General features: G+C 41.8%; 1 protein-coding gene across 1 annotated transcript in view; it reads left to right on the top strand.

Moving 5' to 3' along the window:
• Positions 1–15,121, top strand: part of SPP2 (secreted phosphoprotein 2, 24kDa) — a 25,305-nt gene extending 10,184 nt beyond the window's left edge. The window contains exons 5-8 of the mRNA XM_011929627.1: positions 4,846–4,900; positions 5,532–5,582; positions 7,910–8,005; positions 14,832–15,121. Coding sequence (XP_011785017.1) covers positions 4,846–4,900; positions 5,532–5,582; positions 7,910–7,995 — 192 coding nt within the window. The 3' untranslated portion in view covers positions 7,996–8,005; positions 14,832–15,121. The remainder of the gene's footprint in view (positions 1–4,845; positions 4,901–5,531; positions 5,583–7,909; positions 8,006–14,831) is intronic.
• The last annotated feature ends 958 nt before the right edge of the window (positions 15,122–16,079 follow it).

Below are 16,079 nucleotides of genomic sequence, written 5' to 3'. Positions count from 1 at the left end.
ATTGGACAAAGAGAACTTTACACAGTTTATTAGGACTTTCTCCACAAAAAGTTCAGTTGAGCATGGCCTTATTGATTGATCCCATTCACACTGGCAGCTTCTGAAGGTCATCTCCCAGCTGATCTCTGAACTTGTCCTGGAGCCATAGTTGAAGAATCTTCGTTACTTAGTGCTGGGGCAAGTACCATGGGCCTCCTTCCTTAGATCCTATTGAAATATTTAGGAAGTCAAATACATTCTGTTGTAACACACTTATACACTGTGGCCCAGCTAACACAGAAATGACAAGGACCACGCTTATCACTTCACAAGTCTTTTGTTAGTCTTGATCTGTGGTTCATATGAGAAAAAAGACGGTGGGGAGGAAGACAAGCACAGTGCTAACCTTTGTGGAGTTTATAGACATGTCTGGGGGAAAGGTGTCCACTAAGCAGGAATTACCCTGTCAGGCAGGCACTGGGGGCCACATAGTGAGAGGAATTCAGGTCATGTGGGGAGCAGACAGGTTTCCCCAGGAACTGACCTTCCAGCCAGGATCCGGAAGGCAGGTATACGTTAGAACAAACAGGGCAGAGTGTGGAGGGGGAAGGGTATTTCAAGCATAGCGAAATCATGTGGAGTATCCTGAATTGCCAGGAAAGCTGGTAGGTTGAAATGGATAGAACTCTATTACAACAGGAATGAGAAAAACATGGGCAGAGAGGCACAAGGTGGAGCTGGAGGAACACTAGCAGTCAAGATGGACTTTGAGGGTCCTGTCGAGATGTCTGGCTCTATCCTGAAGACATGGGGGTTATGAAAGCATTTTAAATGTGTGTGTGTTGGGAGCAGAAGAGGGTAACCGAATCAGATGATGAACAGATTGGAACTAGGTAAGAATAAATATGGAGTAAATATGAAGTAAATAAGAGGTGAGAGAGAATGCTAACTGGGTCTAGGGCTTAGTAGTGAATGTTGAGATAAATGAATTCTGGTTCATTTTATGACCTTTAACACAAAATGAATTTAGTAAATGGCCAGCTAAGTTAACGCCTCTTCCACCCCTCATTGGGAAAATGGGTTCTGGTTGTTTGCAAAGCCCCCAAATCTGTTGCAACTTTCTAATTGCATAGTGAAGACCACTCTCTTTTCTTTCAATTTCAAGTTTTCTAAGAAGACTCAGATATTAAGTTAGCCCTTGTAAAAAGTTAGATCTTAAAGTAAACTCCCAGGTTGCTTGTTCTTAAAGCTTAGGTGATCATAAAGATTTTTGAGCAAATTTATTTTTAAAAATTCTCAAATTAAAAAATTCTACAATTTGAAAGAAAAGAAGAAAGCAGATAGAGACTTGACTGGTTCCTGGAAACTCTGAAATGAATTTCTTGCATGAAACAGAGAAGAAACGAGATTACAACTGGTAGTCATTTTCAGTGAAAAAAATGGTGATATTATAAATGTGAAAGACATTAGATTAGGATAAATTTAGTCATAGAACAAACAAATTATTGTCAGAAGGAAGAAATAGAAGAAACAAAACTGAAAAAAACTCCCAGAGTAATAAAAATAAAGATCACTTGGAAAACACATAGAGAATGTAGAAGAATTTCCAGAGTAAGGAATTTAAGATAAAGAAAAATGGAAGCCATGGCAAATAAACCCCAAAATCCAAATTATGACTAATAAGGACTTAGAGTAAGTCTGATAAAGACATAATGAGAGACCTGAATATAAAATCTTTGGAATTTCCATGACATAATTTTTTAAAGTATAGTAACAATAAAAAATTGAGAAAATAATTTTCTAAATTTGCAAGTATTCTCTTATCCTTGATTAAATAGATATGTGAATTACTGTAGTTTTTATTATTTCTTTTTCAATCCTGAAAGAGAAATGTGTAGAGGAGAAAAGCTTTCCATATGGTGCATAAGCACTCACTCAGTCTTATACTGGTGCAGGCGCCATCAGGAGTACAATGCTGAAAGGGTACAATGTAGTACAGTTGTAGGTTGGCGCTCTCTTTTTTTTTCTTCAGTTTCTAATAAGTGAGCTTGACTTTAGACAAATCCTTCTGATTTGGAGTGGATACGATGAAGTCAGCTAGGGTTTCCGACACGAGACCCAAAATAGTCCAAGAAAGAGAAACTGAGGAAGAATAATGACAGGAATTCTGAGCTCAGGAGAGGGGTGACAGGCATTGAATTTACTTACTGCCTTTCATTTCAAGAGATAGATATTCAACTAGAAGTAGTCTAAGCCAAAAAGAGGTAATTCCCTGGATCACATTCCCAGAAAGGAAGGAGAGAAGTTGGCTTGAGGGACAACTCGACTTAGGGTCCCTCAGTCCTGTATGTGCCACATTTTTCTCCTTCCCCTTCTCTCCTGGCCTCCTCTCCCCTATGCCCCTCCCTGTTCCTCCTTCCTTTCATTCCCCTTTCTCTCTCTCTCTCTCTTCCTCCCTTTCCTCCTCCCTCTCCCTCTCCTTCTCCTTCCTTCTCCTTCTCCTTCTCCTCCCTTTCCTCCTCCCTCTCCTTCTCCTTCCTTCTTTGCCTCCTCTATCTTCTCCTCCTTCCTCTCTCTCTGTCTCTCTCTCTCTCTTGTCACTGTGCCTCCCGCACTCCACGCTCACTCGTACTACAGAGAGGCTTTCTCCTTGCAGCAGGAAGTAAAGCCTCAAGCTACTCCAGACTATGTCCTCTGTACTTAGGAGGGAAAGGAGACATTTCTCTCTGCTGCCAGTTAGAGAAACCTCTCAGCATTCCCCCTGTTGGCCTGGCTTAGGTGTCCCCTGTTTTTGTTCTTTTATACATATAACTTTATTATTAATTTATTTTAAATTTTATATATTTACTGTGTACAATGTGATGTTTTGATACTCCCCTTCTAAAATACATTTTGGTGGAGATGTAATTTACATACCATAGAATTCACCCTTTTTATGTGTACAGTTCAGTGCTTTTTAGTATATTCACAACTGCCACCACCATTTAAATCCAGAGCACTTTCATCACGTGGAAGAGAGACCCTAATAACAGTTGTTCTCTATTCCTCATTCCTTCCAACACCTGGCAACCACTAATCTACTTTGTGTGTCTATGGATTTGTTCATTCTGATCATTTCATACAGATGGAATCATGCAGCCTGTGTTTTTTGTGACTGACTTGTTTCACTTAGCATAATGTTCTGGAGGTTTATCCATGTTGTAGCATGCATCAGTGCTTCATTCCTTTTTATTGTTCCATTTTACAGAGCCACATTTGATTGATCCATTCATGCGTTGATCAACATTTGATTTATTTCTCCATTTTTGGCTATCATAGATAATGATGCTAGAAGCATTCATGGGCAAGTTTTTGTGTACACATATATTTAATTCTCTTGGGAACAGAATTCCTGGATCATATAGTAACTTGAAGTTTAATGACCATATAGTGACTTTATGTTTAACTTTTTGAGGAACTGCCACATTATTTCCATAGCAGCTGTACCATTTTATATTCCCACCAGTACTGTATGAGGATTTCAGTTTCTATACATTTTTGTCAATACTTGTTGGTGCCTGTCTTTCTTATTTTAACCATTCTAGTGAGTGTGACATGGTACCTCATTGTAGTTTTGTTGTTGTTGTTGTTGACAGAGTCTCACTCTGTCACTCAGTCTGGAGTGCAGTGGCATAATCTCGGCTCACTATAACCTTTGTCTCCCGGGTTCAAGAAATTGTAGCGCCTCAGCCTCCCAAGAAGCTGGGACTACATGTGTGTGCCACCATGCATGGCTAATTTTTGTATTTTTAGTAGAGACAGGGTTTCACCATGTTGGCCTGGCTGGTCTCCATCTGCTGGCCTCAGGTGCTCTGCCTGCCTCGCCTCCCAAAGTGCTGGGATTACAGGCATGAGCCACTGTGCCCAGCTCTCATTGTGGTTTTAATTTACATTTTTCTAATGACTAATGATTGGCCATTATACATGTTCTTTGAAGAAATGTCTGTTCAAATCCTTGCCTATGATTTAATTGCACTATTTGTCTTTTTATTGAGTTGTTTTGAAACATTTTCTCCCCCTCTGTGGGTTATCTTTTACTTTCTTGATGGTGCCCTTTGAAGAGCAAAACTAAATTTTGATGAAGTCCAGTTTATTAATTTTTTGTTTTGTTGTTTCTGTAGTCTTACATTAGGTCTATGCTCCGTGCTGATTTGATTTTTGCATGTGATGTGAGGAAGGAGTTCAACTTGATTCTTTTGCATGTGCATATCTGGTAGTATCAGCACTATCTGTTGAAAAGAATGCTCTTTCTCTCTTAAATTGTCTTGGTATGTGTCCCTTCCTGGTCCAATGACTGTGATGGAGGCCAAGAGACTACCTCCGACTGTTCAGGATGGGGAGGACAGCCTACCAAGACTCTTGGTAGAAAGACTGTGAGCCAAGCAACCACTCTCCTTTGTGATGATTGCGTGGACTTTTAGTGGTTTCATGAAAACTTCCTGTGGACACCTTTTCCTACTGAACATATTATGGTGACTTTGTAGAGAGAAAACTCTAAAATTTGACCTAAACTTAGCCTATGTGCAAGTCTGTGTAACAGGGTTTTGCTTTTCTGGAGGTCGACCATGTTTGGGAGTACATTCTCAGTCTAGGGGAAAGATCTGTGGGCAATTTAAACTTCACGTAGGTTGCTCTTCCCCATGTGCTTTCTTAGACTTACATGTTTGATACCATATAAAGTTATTTAATATAATATATTGCCTATTTCATTAAAAATGGATTATATAACATATATCAGAGTCTTCCAGATGACATTTACATTTTTCAGTGTCTTTTCTTTTTCTTTCTTTCATGTGTTGAAACATCCTGATGTCTGAATTTCTTTAGATGATTTTTGGGGACATGTTGGGATCTCGTAAATGGAGAAACAGTTATCTATTTGGTAAGTTAAGATTTGTTCTTTTTAATTTTTTTTCTTAAAATAACTTCATATTGCAGTTCTTTTCCAGTGTGTCATTTAAAACTAGAAATACGTATGTATATAATCTTGCAACAATTATAGTCATAGAAAATTAACATTTTGTTTTGCTTTTGCTTATTTTTTATCACTAGGTAGTAATGATACAACTATTCATTTAGATATTCCTTTGTATTCACAACAGAGCTTTTCCATACATAATTCCATTTGATGGCCCCAACATCTCTGCCAAGTAAACAGAGCCAGTGTTGGTTTTCCCCTTAAGAATGTGTAACTGGGAGGATCAGGAGTGAACAGGCTGAATTCTATCGTCTTTCAGCCATACAACTAGATTTGATTATCTCTTTGAATGTCTTGGTTCAGGGCGGAAGGGCTCTCCTTCTTTCTTTTCCTGTGTGGCTTTTAATACAAAGTGAGTTGGGTTAGTGTTCTATGATTTAGGAGGCATTTTTCCTATTAGTGCTGATAGCAATAAAACTCGGTGATCTCTTACTGTGTCTTTGTTTAAGAAGCATATTTGTGGCATTAATAATGAAGTCAGAACATTCTGGAGTAGTGAGAGGAGTCTTGTCTTATGATTATTACTGTGTTACAGGTCTCATTCCAGATGAGTCCACAAGTGAACAATTTTATGATCGGTCACTTGGTAAGTGGTTTCTTTCCTGCTGTGCCACCAGACCCTTTTCTGATCAATCTGGACTCCTGAGAAATCCTATTTCATAGCTGTTTCCTGTTTCATAGGTGTTAAATTTCTGAAAGACAAAATATTTTAAGTAAAAATGAAAAGAATAGTAATGTATAAACTTGCTTTGCAAATCATTAAAAAGGTAGCCTTGAGGTACTAACTGACTTAAAAGTTACCAAGAATCAAAATATCAAATCTGGCTCAGGAAATAATAATTCACTATTTTTTTCTGACACTCTCTGGAGCATTTAAAAAGTAGCATGAACTCTAATAATCTTCTATTTTTAAATTTGAAAAATTTAATTTTTATGGGTACATAGGAGGTATATATATGTATGGCATACATGAGATATTTTGATGCAGGCATAAAATGTGTCTAATGATCTCCTTTTTGCCATACTCAACCAAACTTCTCACCAAATGGATGAAACAAAGTTATTTTGTCCCTCTCCTGTACAGGTCAGTTTTCTCATTTGGTCCTCATGATAGCCCTGTCAACCAGGTGTGTTACCTGCTTATATAGATGAAGAAAGCAGTAAGAACTCATGGCATTAATTGGCATATGCAAATTGCCTACCCTGTACTAATTGCTTAACACAATTTTCTTCAGTGTCACAACCATTCTGTGAGGTAGCGCTGTGTTCTTTCCCATTTTGTGGCTGAGCTAACTGAGGCTTAGTGAGTTTCCCTAATTTGCTTGTGGCTACATTGCCAATGCAGGACTTTAATCAGATTTGTCAGAATCTAAAACCTGTGCCTGTTTCATGCTGCCTCCCAGAAGAGCTGCGAAATCCACCTGATGTTCAGCGTTCCCCATTAAAATGAGTAACACAGATATTAACATTTCAGTGAGCTCAAAGTCTGACCTTCATTAGGCATACTCCAGTTTATTTGAAGTGCTAGAGCTTATAACCTGATGCTTGTCTTTTTTTAAATGCCAGTTTTATATTTCATCCAAGTTGTCACTTTGGGAGAATATATAGTTATTATAACAGCATGACCACTGCTGAAATGTTTTTATGAGCTTTTCTTTTGGAATTGTCTTCAGAATCCATGGCTTCTTTTTTTAAATCTCTGTCCTGGTGGCAAACATTTGCCCTTGGATTTGATGTTGGGAATATTCAAAAGATATTTGGAAATAAATCTGATTAATCAGATTAATAATCAACTTGGGTGTGTTGGTTATCTATTGCTATGTATCAAATTACCCCAAAATTTGGCAGCTTAAAACAACACACATTTATTATCTCACAGTTTCTAAGGGTCAAAGACCCAGGAGAAACTTAGCTGGGTGTTTCTGGCTCAGAGTCTATCAAAAGGTTTCAGACAAGATGTTGACTGGGCTGTGATCTCATCTGAAGCTTGACTGGGGTTGAAGGAGCCACCTCTAAGCCCACTCACATGTTGTTAGGAAGCCTCAGTTCTTCACAGGCTGGTGGACCAAGGGCTTTAGTTTCTCACCGTGTGACCGTTCCATAGGACTTCTGAATGTCCTCAAATCATGACAGCTGGATCCCGCCAGAGATGATGATTTGATAGAGAGAGAGACAGAGAGAGAAAGAGAGAGAGAGAGAGAATGAGCAAGCAAGAGCACCGAAGGCAGAAGACATAGTCTTTTATAAACTAATCTTGGAAGTGATATGATTTCACTCCTGTATAGTTTATTATTAAACACACAGGCCAATCCTGCCCCAATGTGGGAAGGGACTGCCCAGGAGTGTGAATACCAGGAAGCCATCTTGGAAACTGATTACTGCATTGGACAAATGCCATTTGGGACTAAAAATGTTATATGGATATAAATTAATGTGACCAATTCTTTTATATATCTTGGAAGAGATTTCTAAGCCAAAATCTAAAAACACATTGGGCCTGGAGGAGCATCATTGACACAGAAGTGCAGCTGTCTTGGAGACTGTTTTGAACATGATGATTTAATTTAATTCAACAAATGTGTGTGCCAAACACTGGGTAGATCCCATGGAGGACTGAAAGATAAAGGTGGCAGTTCCTGCCCTCGAGGGCATCCATGGTGGCTGAGACATCACATGTAGTAATAAAGAGTGGGGAGAAATGAGCACTGGACCCAGCTGTAAGACAACACAGGGGAGAAGGAGAGAGTGTGGAATAAGGAAGATGAAGTTATCATGCCCTCAGGTATTCTCATGGCAAATGGGTTCAGGTTATGCTTGTCACAATCCTTCTCATTAATTTGTAGTAATATTGTCCACACTGTCTCAGCTCTTGATGTGACTGACAGAGCCTATACTTCCCTTTTCTATCTTTAGAGATCATGAGAAGGGTTTTGCCTCCTGGAAACAGAAGATACCCAAACCACCAGCACAGAGCAAGAATAAATGCTGACTTTGAGTAACAGCCTTGAGGTAAGAAAATGCAGGTGCACACAAGTGTGTTTAGAAATAGAAGCTATGTGGAGTGAATGCCTTAAAACTGCTGGCCTCCAAATATCTACAATGTGCTATTCAAATCTTTGCCTTTTGGCTTCTATGACCTCCTTCCCAAGACTTCTCCTCAATTGCCTCTTCAATATCATGCACCCTCAATCTTTTTCCCATGACGTTTGTATCTGTTGCCACTGATGTGATCAAGTCTATCCATTTGAGGAGCAAACAAACAACAAGGGCACAGCCCCTTCTTTTGGCCCATCTCATCCATCTAAGCAATTACCTTCCCTCCATCCTTCCTTCCCTGCTAAACTTTTTGACACAACTCTGGTCTCTGGTTTCTTCCTCAACCTCCTCACCTCACATCTATGAAATACCATCTGGCTTCCTTTTCTTGATGTGTACTTTATTTATTATTTATTCATTTATTTTTTGAGAGGGAGTTTCGCTCTTGTTGCCCATGCTGAAATGCAATGGCATGATATTGGCTCACTGCAACCTCTGCCTCTTGGGTTCAAGCGATTCTCCCACCTCAGCCTCTCTAGTAGCTGGGATTACAGGCTCCTGCCACCATGCTCAGCTAATTTTTGTATTTTTAGTAGAGATAGGATTTCACCATGTTAGCCAGCCTGGTCTCAAACTCCTGAGCTCAGGTGATCTGCCTGCCTCAGCCTCCCAAAGTGCTAGGATTACAGGTGTGAGCCACCGCGCCTGGCTGATGTATACTTTAAATACTGGTGAGCATTTGTATGATCTCCTTAGTTTAATTCTTCCCCTATTCTGTAGATTACTCTTTTATCTCTTCTTCTTGCTTGACTTTAACTATCAATGATGCATAATTATTTCCAAACACTTGTCTCTTACCACACTCTATGTCCGGATCCAGGCCTTTATATCAACTGCCTATGTGGCATTGCCATTGTGTATCTTGGGTGTCCCTGAAACTCAACTAGCTTCCTCAAGCTCCCTTTCCTAATTGATGGCATTGCCATCCACCTAATTTGCTCAAGCTAAAAATCTTGAGGGCATCACTGACTCCCCTTCATCCTTCATCTTCTTGGAACGTACATTGGGGTCTGCTCTTATTTACTTCCCCCACACATTTCTCTGGCATTGGTCCATCACTTCACTACCATCACCAATGAACTATTGATTGTATTCTTGCCTCAGGTTCTGATCCCACACTGTCTACCTTGCTTACTGTCTTCAGGTTTATCATGAAACATGGAGGAGACTCTGATCTTTGCCCCATATAAACTAATGCTTGCTTCACTTGTGGGACTGAGCAGAGGTGGGCAACAGCCAGACACTGGGCCAAGAGGAGGAACAGCCTATCTGCCCCAGTTCTATAGAAAGCTAGAGATGGAGTCCTGGTTTATCACACTGGCACTGAGCTTCATAGAGTTTCACATGTGTATAAATTCCCAGTTACTAGGGACGGGATTGGAGCAAATGTAGCTATCATGAAGGGCATACGTAAGAGGAATGTCAAGAAGGAATTATAGATACCAATTCCATGCATAGGTATTTTGCATGCGCACATGTGCACACACGAGTTAATAATGAAGCTGGAGTGTTCATGGGCTTTACAATCTTCATAACACTGCATGCTTTCAGGATAAAGTCCAAACTCCCAGTGTAGCTCACAATGGCCTTCATGACCTGGGTCTGCCCACATCTCTAGCCTACCTGGCTGCTCAGCTCCTGAGGCACTGAGGTACCTGCAGTTCCTCCAACTTCTGCCTCTACTGGGACCATCCACCTGACTAGTTCTGCCTCACCGTTCAGGTCCCAGCTCAGTTGTTGCTTCCCTTTGGAGGTCTACATTGACAACCCAAGCCACCACCACTGGATCAGAGATGATGTCCCTTTTTGGGCTTCTGTAGGGTCCTCATCACAGGGCACTGCAATTGGTTGTTTCCTGTCATCCATGTGACTACCAGACTCCCCAAGAGGAGGTCTCAAGGAACTTCAACTGCCACTGTCCCCCAGTGCCCTGCACACAGCCCAGCACACTCAATAAATAGCACTCAGTAGATATTTTTTAAGTGAATGAAATCTTTCACTTTGGGTTCTTGAAATTCTTTTACCAAAAACATAAGTTAAGCATAGTATAATTAATTTTTAACCATATTGAGATTTGAAAGAAGTCAACTGACATTTTACTAAAATAGAAGGGAAATTCACCAGGGAGGCCTTCTTGGATGAAAGATACAAATGGTAGGTTTTCTTTTGAATGTATGGCACAACTCTAAATATAAAAACCTGCTCCATACTGAGATCAAGAATCTACTCATTATGAAGAAACAGACACATCATATTCCTTTTTTATAAATGTAAATGATATCTTTCTTTTTCTTTACAGAATATCATGGGTTGGGAGCAGGGAGGATAGAGTTCTCAGTGGATTGGCTATGTTTTGTTTATTGTAACATGATAACGTTGGATGTGTATACGTATGTGTATTGCAATATAAATTCATCATCTGATTTTTATGAAGAAGTTGATCACTCAAAACATTTATTTTTAAAGACAGCTGAAGCCCTGACCTGAACATGGGATTTGACTGAAGTCCCAATTATATCTCTGCCCTCCCGTGACCTTTAGCAGGACAGGTTTCTACACTGTGCTGGGTTCCCTGAAATCACAGAATGAGGCTGGTAAGGCCAGCGCAGTGGGTCTAGTGAGGAGGCCAATCTGATAGGATTTGGAATCCATGGGCCTGATTTGGAGCCTGCTCTCCCATCTGCGATGGTGATCCAGTTCCTTAACCTCTCAGGATGCAATTCCTTCAAGGGTTTATTATTACTTTTTGGGTTTTTTTTTTTTTTTTTTTTTGGTCCATACTAGACCATAAGCTTCCTTTTTATTCTGAGACATAGTCTTGCTCTGTTGCCCAGACGGGAGTACAGTGGCACAATCTCTGGTTCATTGAAACCTCCGCCTCCCAGGTTCAAGCGATTCTCCTGTCTCAGCCTCCCAAGTAGCTGGGATTGCAGGTACGCACCACCATGCCCAGCTAATTTTTCTATTTTTAGTAGAGATGGGGTTTCACCATGTTGGCCAGGCTGGTCTCAAACTCCTGACCTCAAGTGATCCAGCCACTTTGGCTTCCCAAAGTGCTGGGATTACAGGCATGAGGCACCATGCCGACCATAAACTTCTTGAGGATGCATTCTCCTTGTTAATTATTTCAGTTTTACAAGAAGTAAAAATAATATTAATGATATGTCTATATGAAATTATTAAAAATATCCTTCATCAATTTCATAGTGCTAACAACAGTGTATAAAATTCAATCAATCAGACTGTGAGGAAAGAATGAATGAATGCATGACCAGAAACAAAATTACTCTTTTCAAATTGTGAGTGACATTTTTCAGCTGGGGAGCTCTTTAAAGGTAGAGACTTTGGCTATTTGTTATGAAATCCCCAGAGGCCTCAACACTGTTCTAGGATTCTTTCATGTTGCCAGAAAACGATTTGATATATGAGTAGATAGTGAAATGTAATATTTAAATAAAATGCTCTGAATTTTTTTCTCATTTATTGCTCTAAGGTAGGAAATGTAGAAAATCAGGTCCCATCTCCATGTTGGAAAAAATCTCTGAGAATCTTAGACTTTCTTATCTTTGTAGCTGGAATAGTTCTGACTTTTCAGTTATGTAGTGGCCAGAAGACCCTCAGCACCCAAACCATAGCAGTGTGAGTGATGCATTTTTCTTTGTCACAGTCTTGATTGTTAGTGTGGAGTTCCTAAACTATGCCCAAGAGCAGCAGACGGGGCAGTTTTTATTGAGGCCTTTTGTCAATAAGGGCATAGTAAAAAGAATCATTCTCATAATTTTATCCATTTATTCAACAGATGTTCATTAAATGCCCCTCTGTGTCTGGCCTCTGCACCCATGAATATCACAGCTCTCAAGTATGCGTGGGCCTGTGTTTGGACCCATTCATACATTCCCTTGCATAAACGTTGGAACAATCAAATGAAGTTTTATTCTCGTCATTCTCTCTGTTTCATAGAGGAGGAAGCAGAGGCATTTAGAGGCCCACCTTAGAGATAGTGTTGGGATTGAGATTGAACTTTTGATGTCTGTCTGTTTCCAAAGCCTCTTCCCTCTTCCTTCCTGTGTTTCTCATATCTCCGTATTTAAAAAAAAATAGGATGAGAGGGCAAAACTTCAAGGCTTATTTGTTTAAGAAGCATTTGTCATGTGTTGGGTGAAACTAGAAATGTAGTCACCAACTAGATGGCAAACACTTCAATTGATCGAAAGTGTTAGAAACATACCTGCTTATCGTCAACTACGTGGGAGGACCGGTCCCTAAAACCCGCACCACCTCTGCCAGCTTTCTGAGTGATTTCCACATTCAGGTATCAGATTCATTCGTGACAACTTCTCGTCATGGTCTCCCATGACAGTCCCCCTACTGAAGAGAGCCAGATGCCCCACAGAAGACAGAAAAGACCCAACCGAGACTCCAGAGGCGGAGACATGGCGATGTGCAGTTGTATTTCATTTACACTTTCTCTGATTCGCATTCACAGCACACTCTATTAATTGCTGCACCAAGTAGAGTTGGTTCTTATTATCTGAGGCAGCTATCATCTATAAAGTTGCTTCGAACATTGAATTAGTGAATACTAAACTATCGCTCACATAGGCAATCCAGGGTTAGAGTTCTCTGAGTCTCTGTTCCCAACGTTTTCCTCAACCGATTAGTATATAACCTTGTTTCATGTGTGTTTCTGTTTAGATGCCATATTTAATAGATACTGTTGACTCACTAACAATGAACTCATGGCCAATAGTGCTATAATTCATGCCTGAGTGAAGCTTCTCTAACACACATATATTTTCTCTGTAAGGCACATCACAGCCTTTTTGCACTTAGAAACATTTGACAGCACTATACTTGGGGGCTATTTTAAACAGTGACATCATCAACAAAAAGCACAAAAATGCAAAAATTGGGGCATTAAATAGACCGCGAAAAGGACACTTGTTGACAGCAGGAGAGCTGAGACATGGAGGCAGAGCATTGCCTTGCTTGACCTCAGCTGGGAAGGTGTGGGTAGCATGACTCCAATTTTTTGCTGCTCCGTGCCTGTCTGAGAATGAATGAGATAGCACCGTGAGTACTGATTTTGGGGTTTCAAATAACTATTAGTTAGCAGTGAGTAGGCGAATTCACAAATACAGCATCTGTGACCAATGAGGATTGACTGCAGAGTGGGTTCAGGCCCCTCGTTTATCCCTAGCTTCTCATTACTCTCCCTTGATCTCTTCTCATCCTGTCTTTTTAAAAACGCCATCTGCATGAGTTCCCCAGGGTCTCATGCAGTCTCTCCTTCTGCACCCAACACCACCCTGTTCTGTAGCCACTTCACTGCTGTCCCATCCTCACATCCACCCCTTCTCCTCCTGGACCTCACGGCCGCGTTGGATGTGGATGACCACTCCTTCTTTCTTGAAACCCTCTGACCTCTGAGATTTGGTCCCCTCTCAGGCCAAGACTTCTTGGTCTTCACAGACCAGCTTATTCCTGCTGCCCCTGAAACCACGATGTTCCCCAGGATTCCAGCCTCGGCTCTCCTTCTGTTCATGGCCTTCCCTCTCCTGGGTGATGCCAAGCACCCCCAGGGCTTTGACACCCAGCTGTCTGGGGATTCTTCCCCCTCTCCTCCACACTGTCCCTCCAGCCTGGACTCCAAGCTTGAGTCAACGGCAGCCTGCCAGACACCTCCGTCTGGGTATTCCACACCACCTTCAAAATGCGATTCTTCCCTTGGAGAGTCACTCTTCCTCCTGTCTCCAACCCATCTTCCAAGGGCCCCCAGGCCTGAAGCAGATGCCTCTCAGACCTCCTCCCCACCTCACCCAGCTGGTCACCGAGGTCTGCTAATCCTTCCTCCAAAATGTTTCACAGCTCTGTCTTCTCCACACTGTTGGCTCCTGTTCCAGCTGCATCTCCAGCCTGCTATGTTTAGCATTTTCCTGGTTGCTGTGTCTTGTTCCCCTCAAAGGCACCTGTGCACTGTCATCAGAGTCGTTTTATCATGAGTCTGGGACCTTGCTCTGCTGGAGGATGGGGATGAGTTCCCTCAGAGTGTGCGCCTCAGCAGTCCTCGTCCACACACCTGGCAGTGTGCTGCCTCTCTGTCCCCAGCCTTGCGTGCTGCTTCTGTCTCCTGAGTCACATGGGAGAGCCTCACACAGCTGACTGTTCTCCCGGGGCCCGAGTCTGGGTCTCACCTCCACTCTCAGGCCCCCTCTGCTGGGATACAGTCTCCCCACCGCAGCTTATCCTCCGAGTTCAGCTTACGTGTCCTCTCCAGGAACCCTTTTCCTCGGGTTTCCTGCACATGGGTGTCTCTGGAATTGGCATTTACCAAGCTGTACTCTAACTACTTCCACCCCCTTCACTAGGTTGTGGGAGGCTTTTGAGGTCAAAACTATGCCTCATTGATTTTTATAACCCCCAGCAAATGCTCAGTACATATGTGTTTATCGAACAGATGAATTGATAAATGGATGAATGGCTGGAGGGAGTATCCTGATCTTCAGCCCCACACCTGCTCACGATGGCAGCTGTGGACAGCCTACTCTTTTGCTTTTGCTTGGTTCCTTCCTTTCTGACCTCACGCCACAAACACCTTTACAGACCAGCCTGGGACCCAACACCTGGCTGCAGCCTCTGCTTGGGGTCTCTTTGATTCTTCCCTTTATGAGATTTGAGCTTCCTTTCTGGGGCTGTGTGTCTGCTCCCCAGACCCAGTTACCTGTTCTTCCGCCTGTAGGTGTCTCTCGCCCTTTTGGTTTGTTCACGGAGCTGCTGCTTCGCATAGCGGCTCTAGTGTCTCGTATCGTCGGATCTGGTTTTGAGTAATGCCCAGGAGTCCTGGGTCCCAGGCCTCCAAACCTGGAATGTGAATGCATGCCGTGGTGGTCTGACCCTCACGCTCCTTTTCTCTTAACAGCAAAATGCACTGGAAGGAAAAGAAGTTCCAACAAAGAATGATTTTGTGAATTCTGTGATTTTTCTTCCGATCACTTTCAATCTGTAATAAATGCTTTATTTTTCTGGTAAGACTTTGTCTTTCATTGCCTGGTTGTTGTTTTTTGTTTTGTTTTGTTTTTTTTTTAAAGTAACATTAACTATGAAATTTTTCTCTTCCCATCGAAGAGATGGGACTCTCTTCTGGAGAGAGAGAATAGTAGCAAACAAATACTAGGCCTGGAATATTAGATCCTTGCTTAGCCACGGTCATTGGCCCAGGAGAGTGCTGGGGTGTGTAAGGGGTACTGGCATCAGAACTGTCTCTTGTGTTTTAGAAATGTGTCCTTTGAGGTTGTGGCAGCCAATTTCGATTTATGTTTACAACATAAATGTATATTGAACTTTACTAAATGTCTTGAAATTATCTCATTTTGTTCTTCCTTGATAAATAAAAGAAACTAATAAGATTGGTATTAGCTAAGGATTTTAGGAGTTGAGGACTCTCGAAGTGACTGGTGTATTTCAGGTCAATTTACAATGGTTGTAAATTTCTTGTTATTAGAAAAGCAAGCAGCTCAGTGTCAGAGGAGTTCTGTCTTTCTCTTTATGTTTGATTTTTTTTTTTTTTAAGTGGAGTCTCGCTATGTCGCCCAGGCTGGAGTGCAGTGGTGCGATTTCGGCTCACTGCAAGCTCTGCCTCCCGGGTTCACGCCATTCGCCCGCCTCAGCCTCCCGAGTAGATGGGACTACAGGTGCCTGCCACCGCGCCTGGCTAATTTTTTTGTATTTTTAGTAGAGATGGGATTTCACTGTGTTAGCCAGGATGGTCTTGATCTCCTGACCTCGTGATCTGCTCGCCTCGGCCTCCCAAAGTGCTGGGATTACAGGCGTGAGCCACCGCGCCCGGCCTGTGTCTGATTTTAATTTTGAAAAATCATCTGTGGAGCTCAGGGGACTTTCAGGACAGTGAAACTGCTCTGTATGATACTGAAATGGGAGATGCATGACATTATGCACTGTGGAAACCCGGAGGATGTGCAATGCAGGG

Source organism: Colobus angolensis, unplaced genomic scaffold (assembly GCF_000951035.1).
Source record: "Colobus angolensis palliatus isolate OR3802 unplaced genomic scaffold, Cang.pa_1.0 Scaffold82, whole genome shotgun sequence".
Taxonomy (NCBI): Eukaryota; Metazoa; Chordata; class Mammalia; order Primates; family Cercopithecidae; genus Colobus; species Colobus angolensis.
This window is presented reverse-complemented; position numbering and strand designations above follow the sequence as displayed.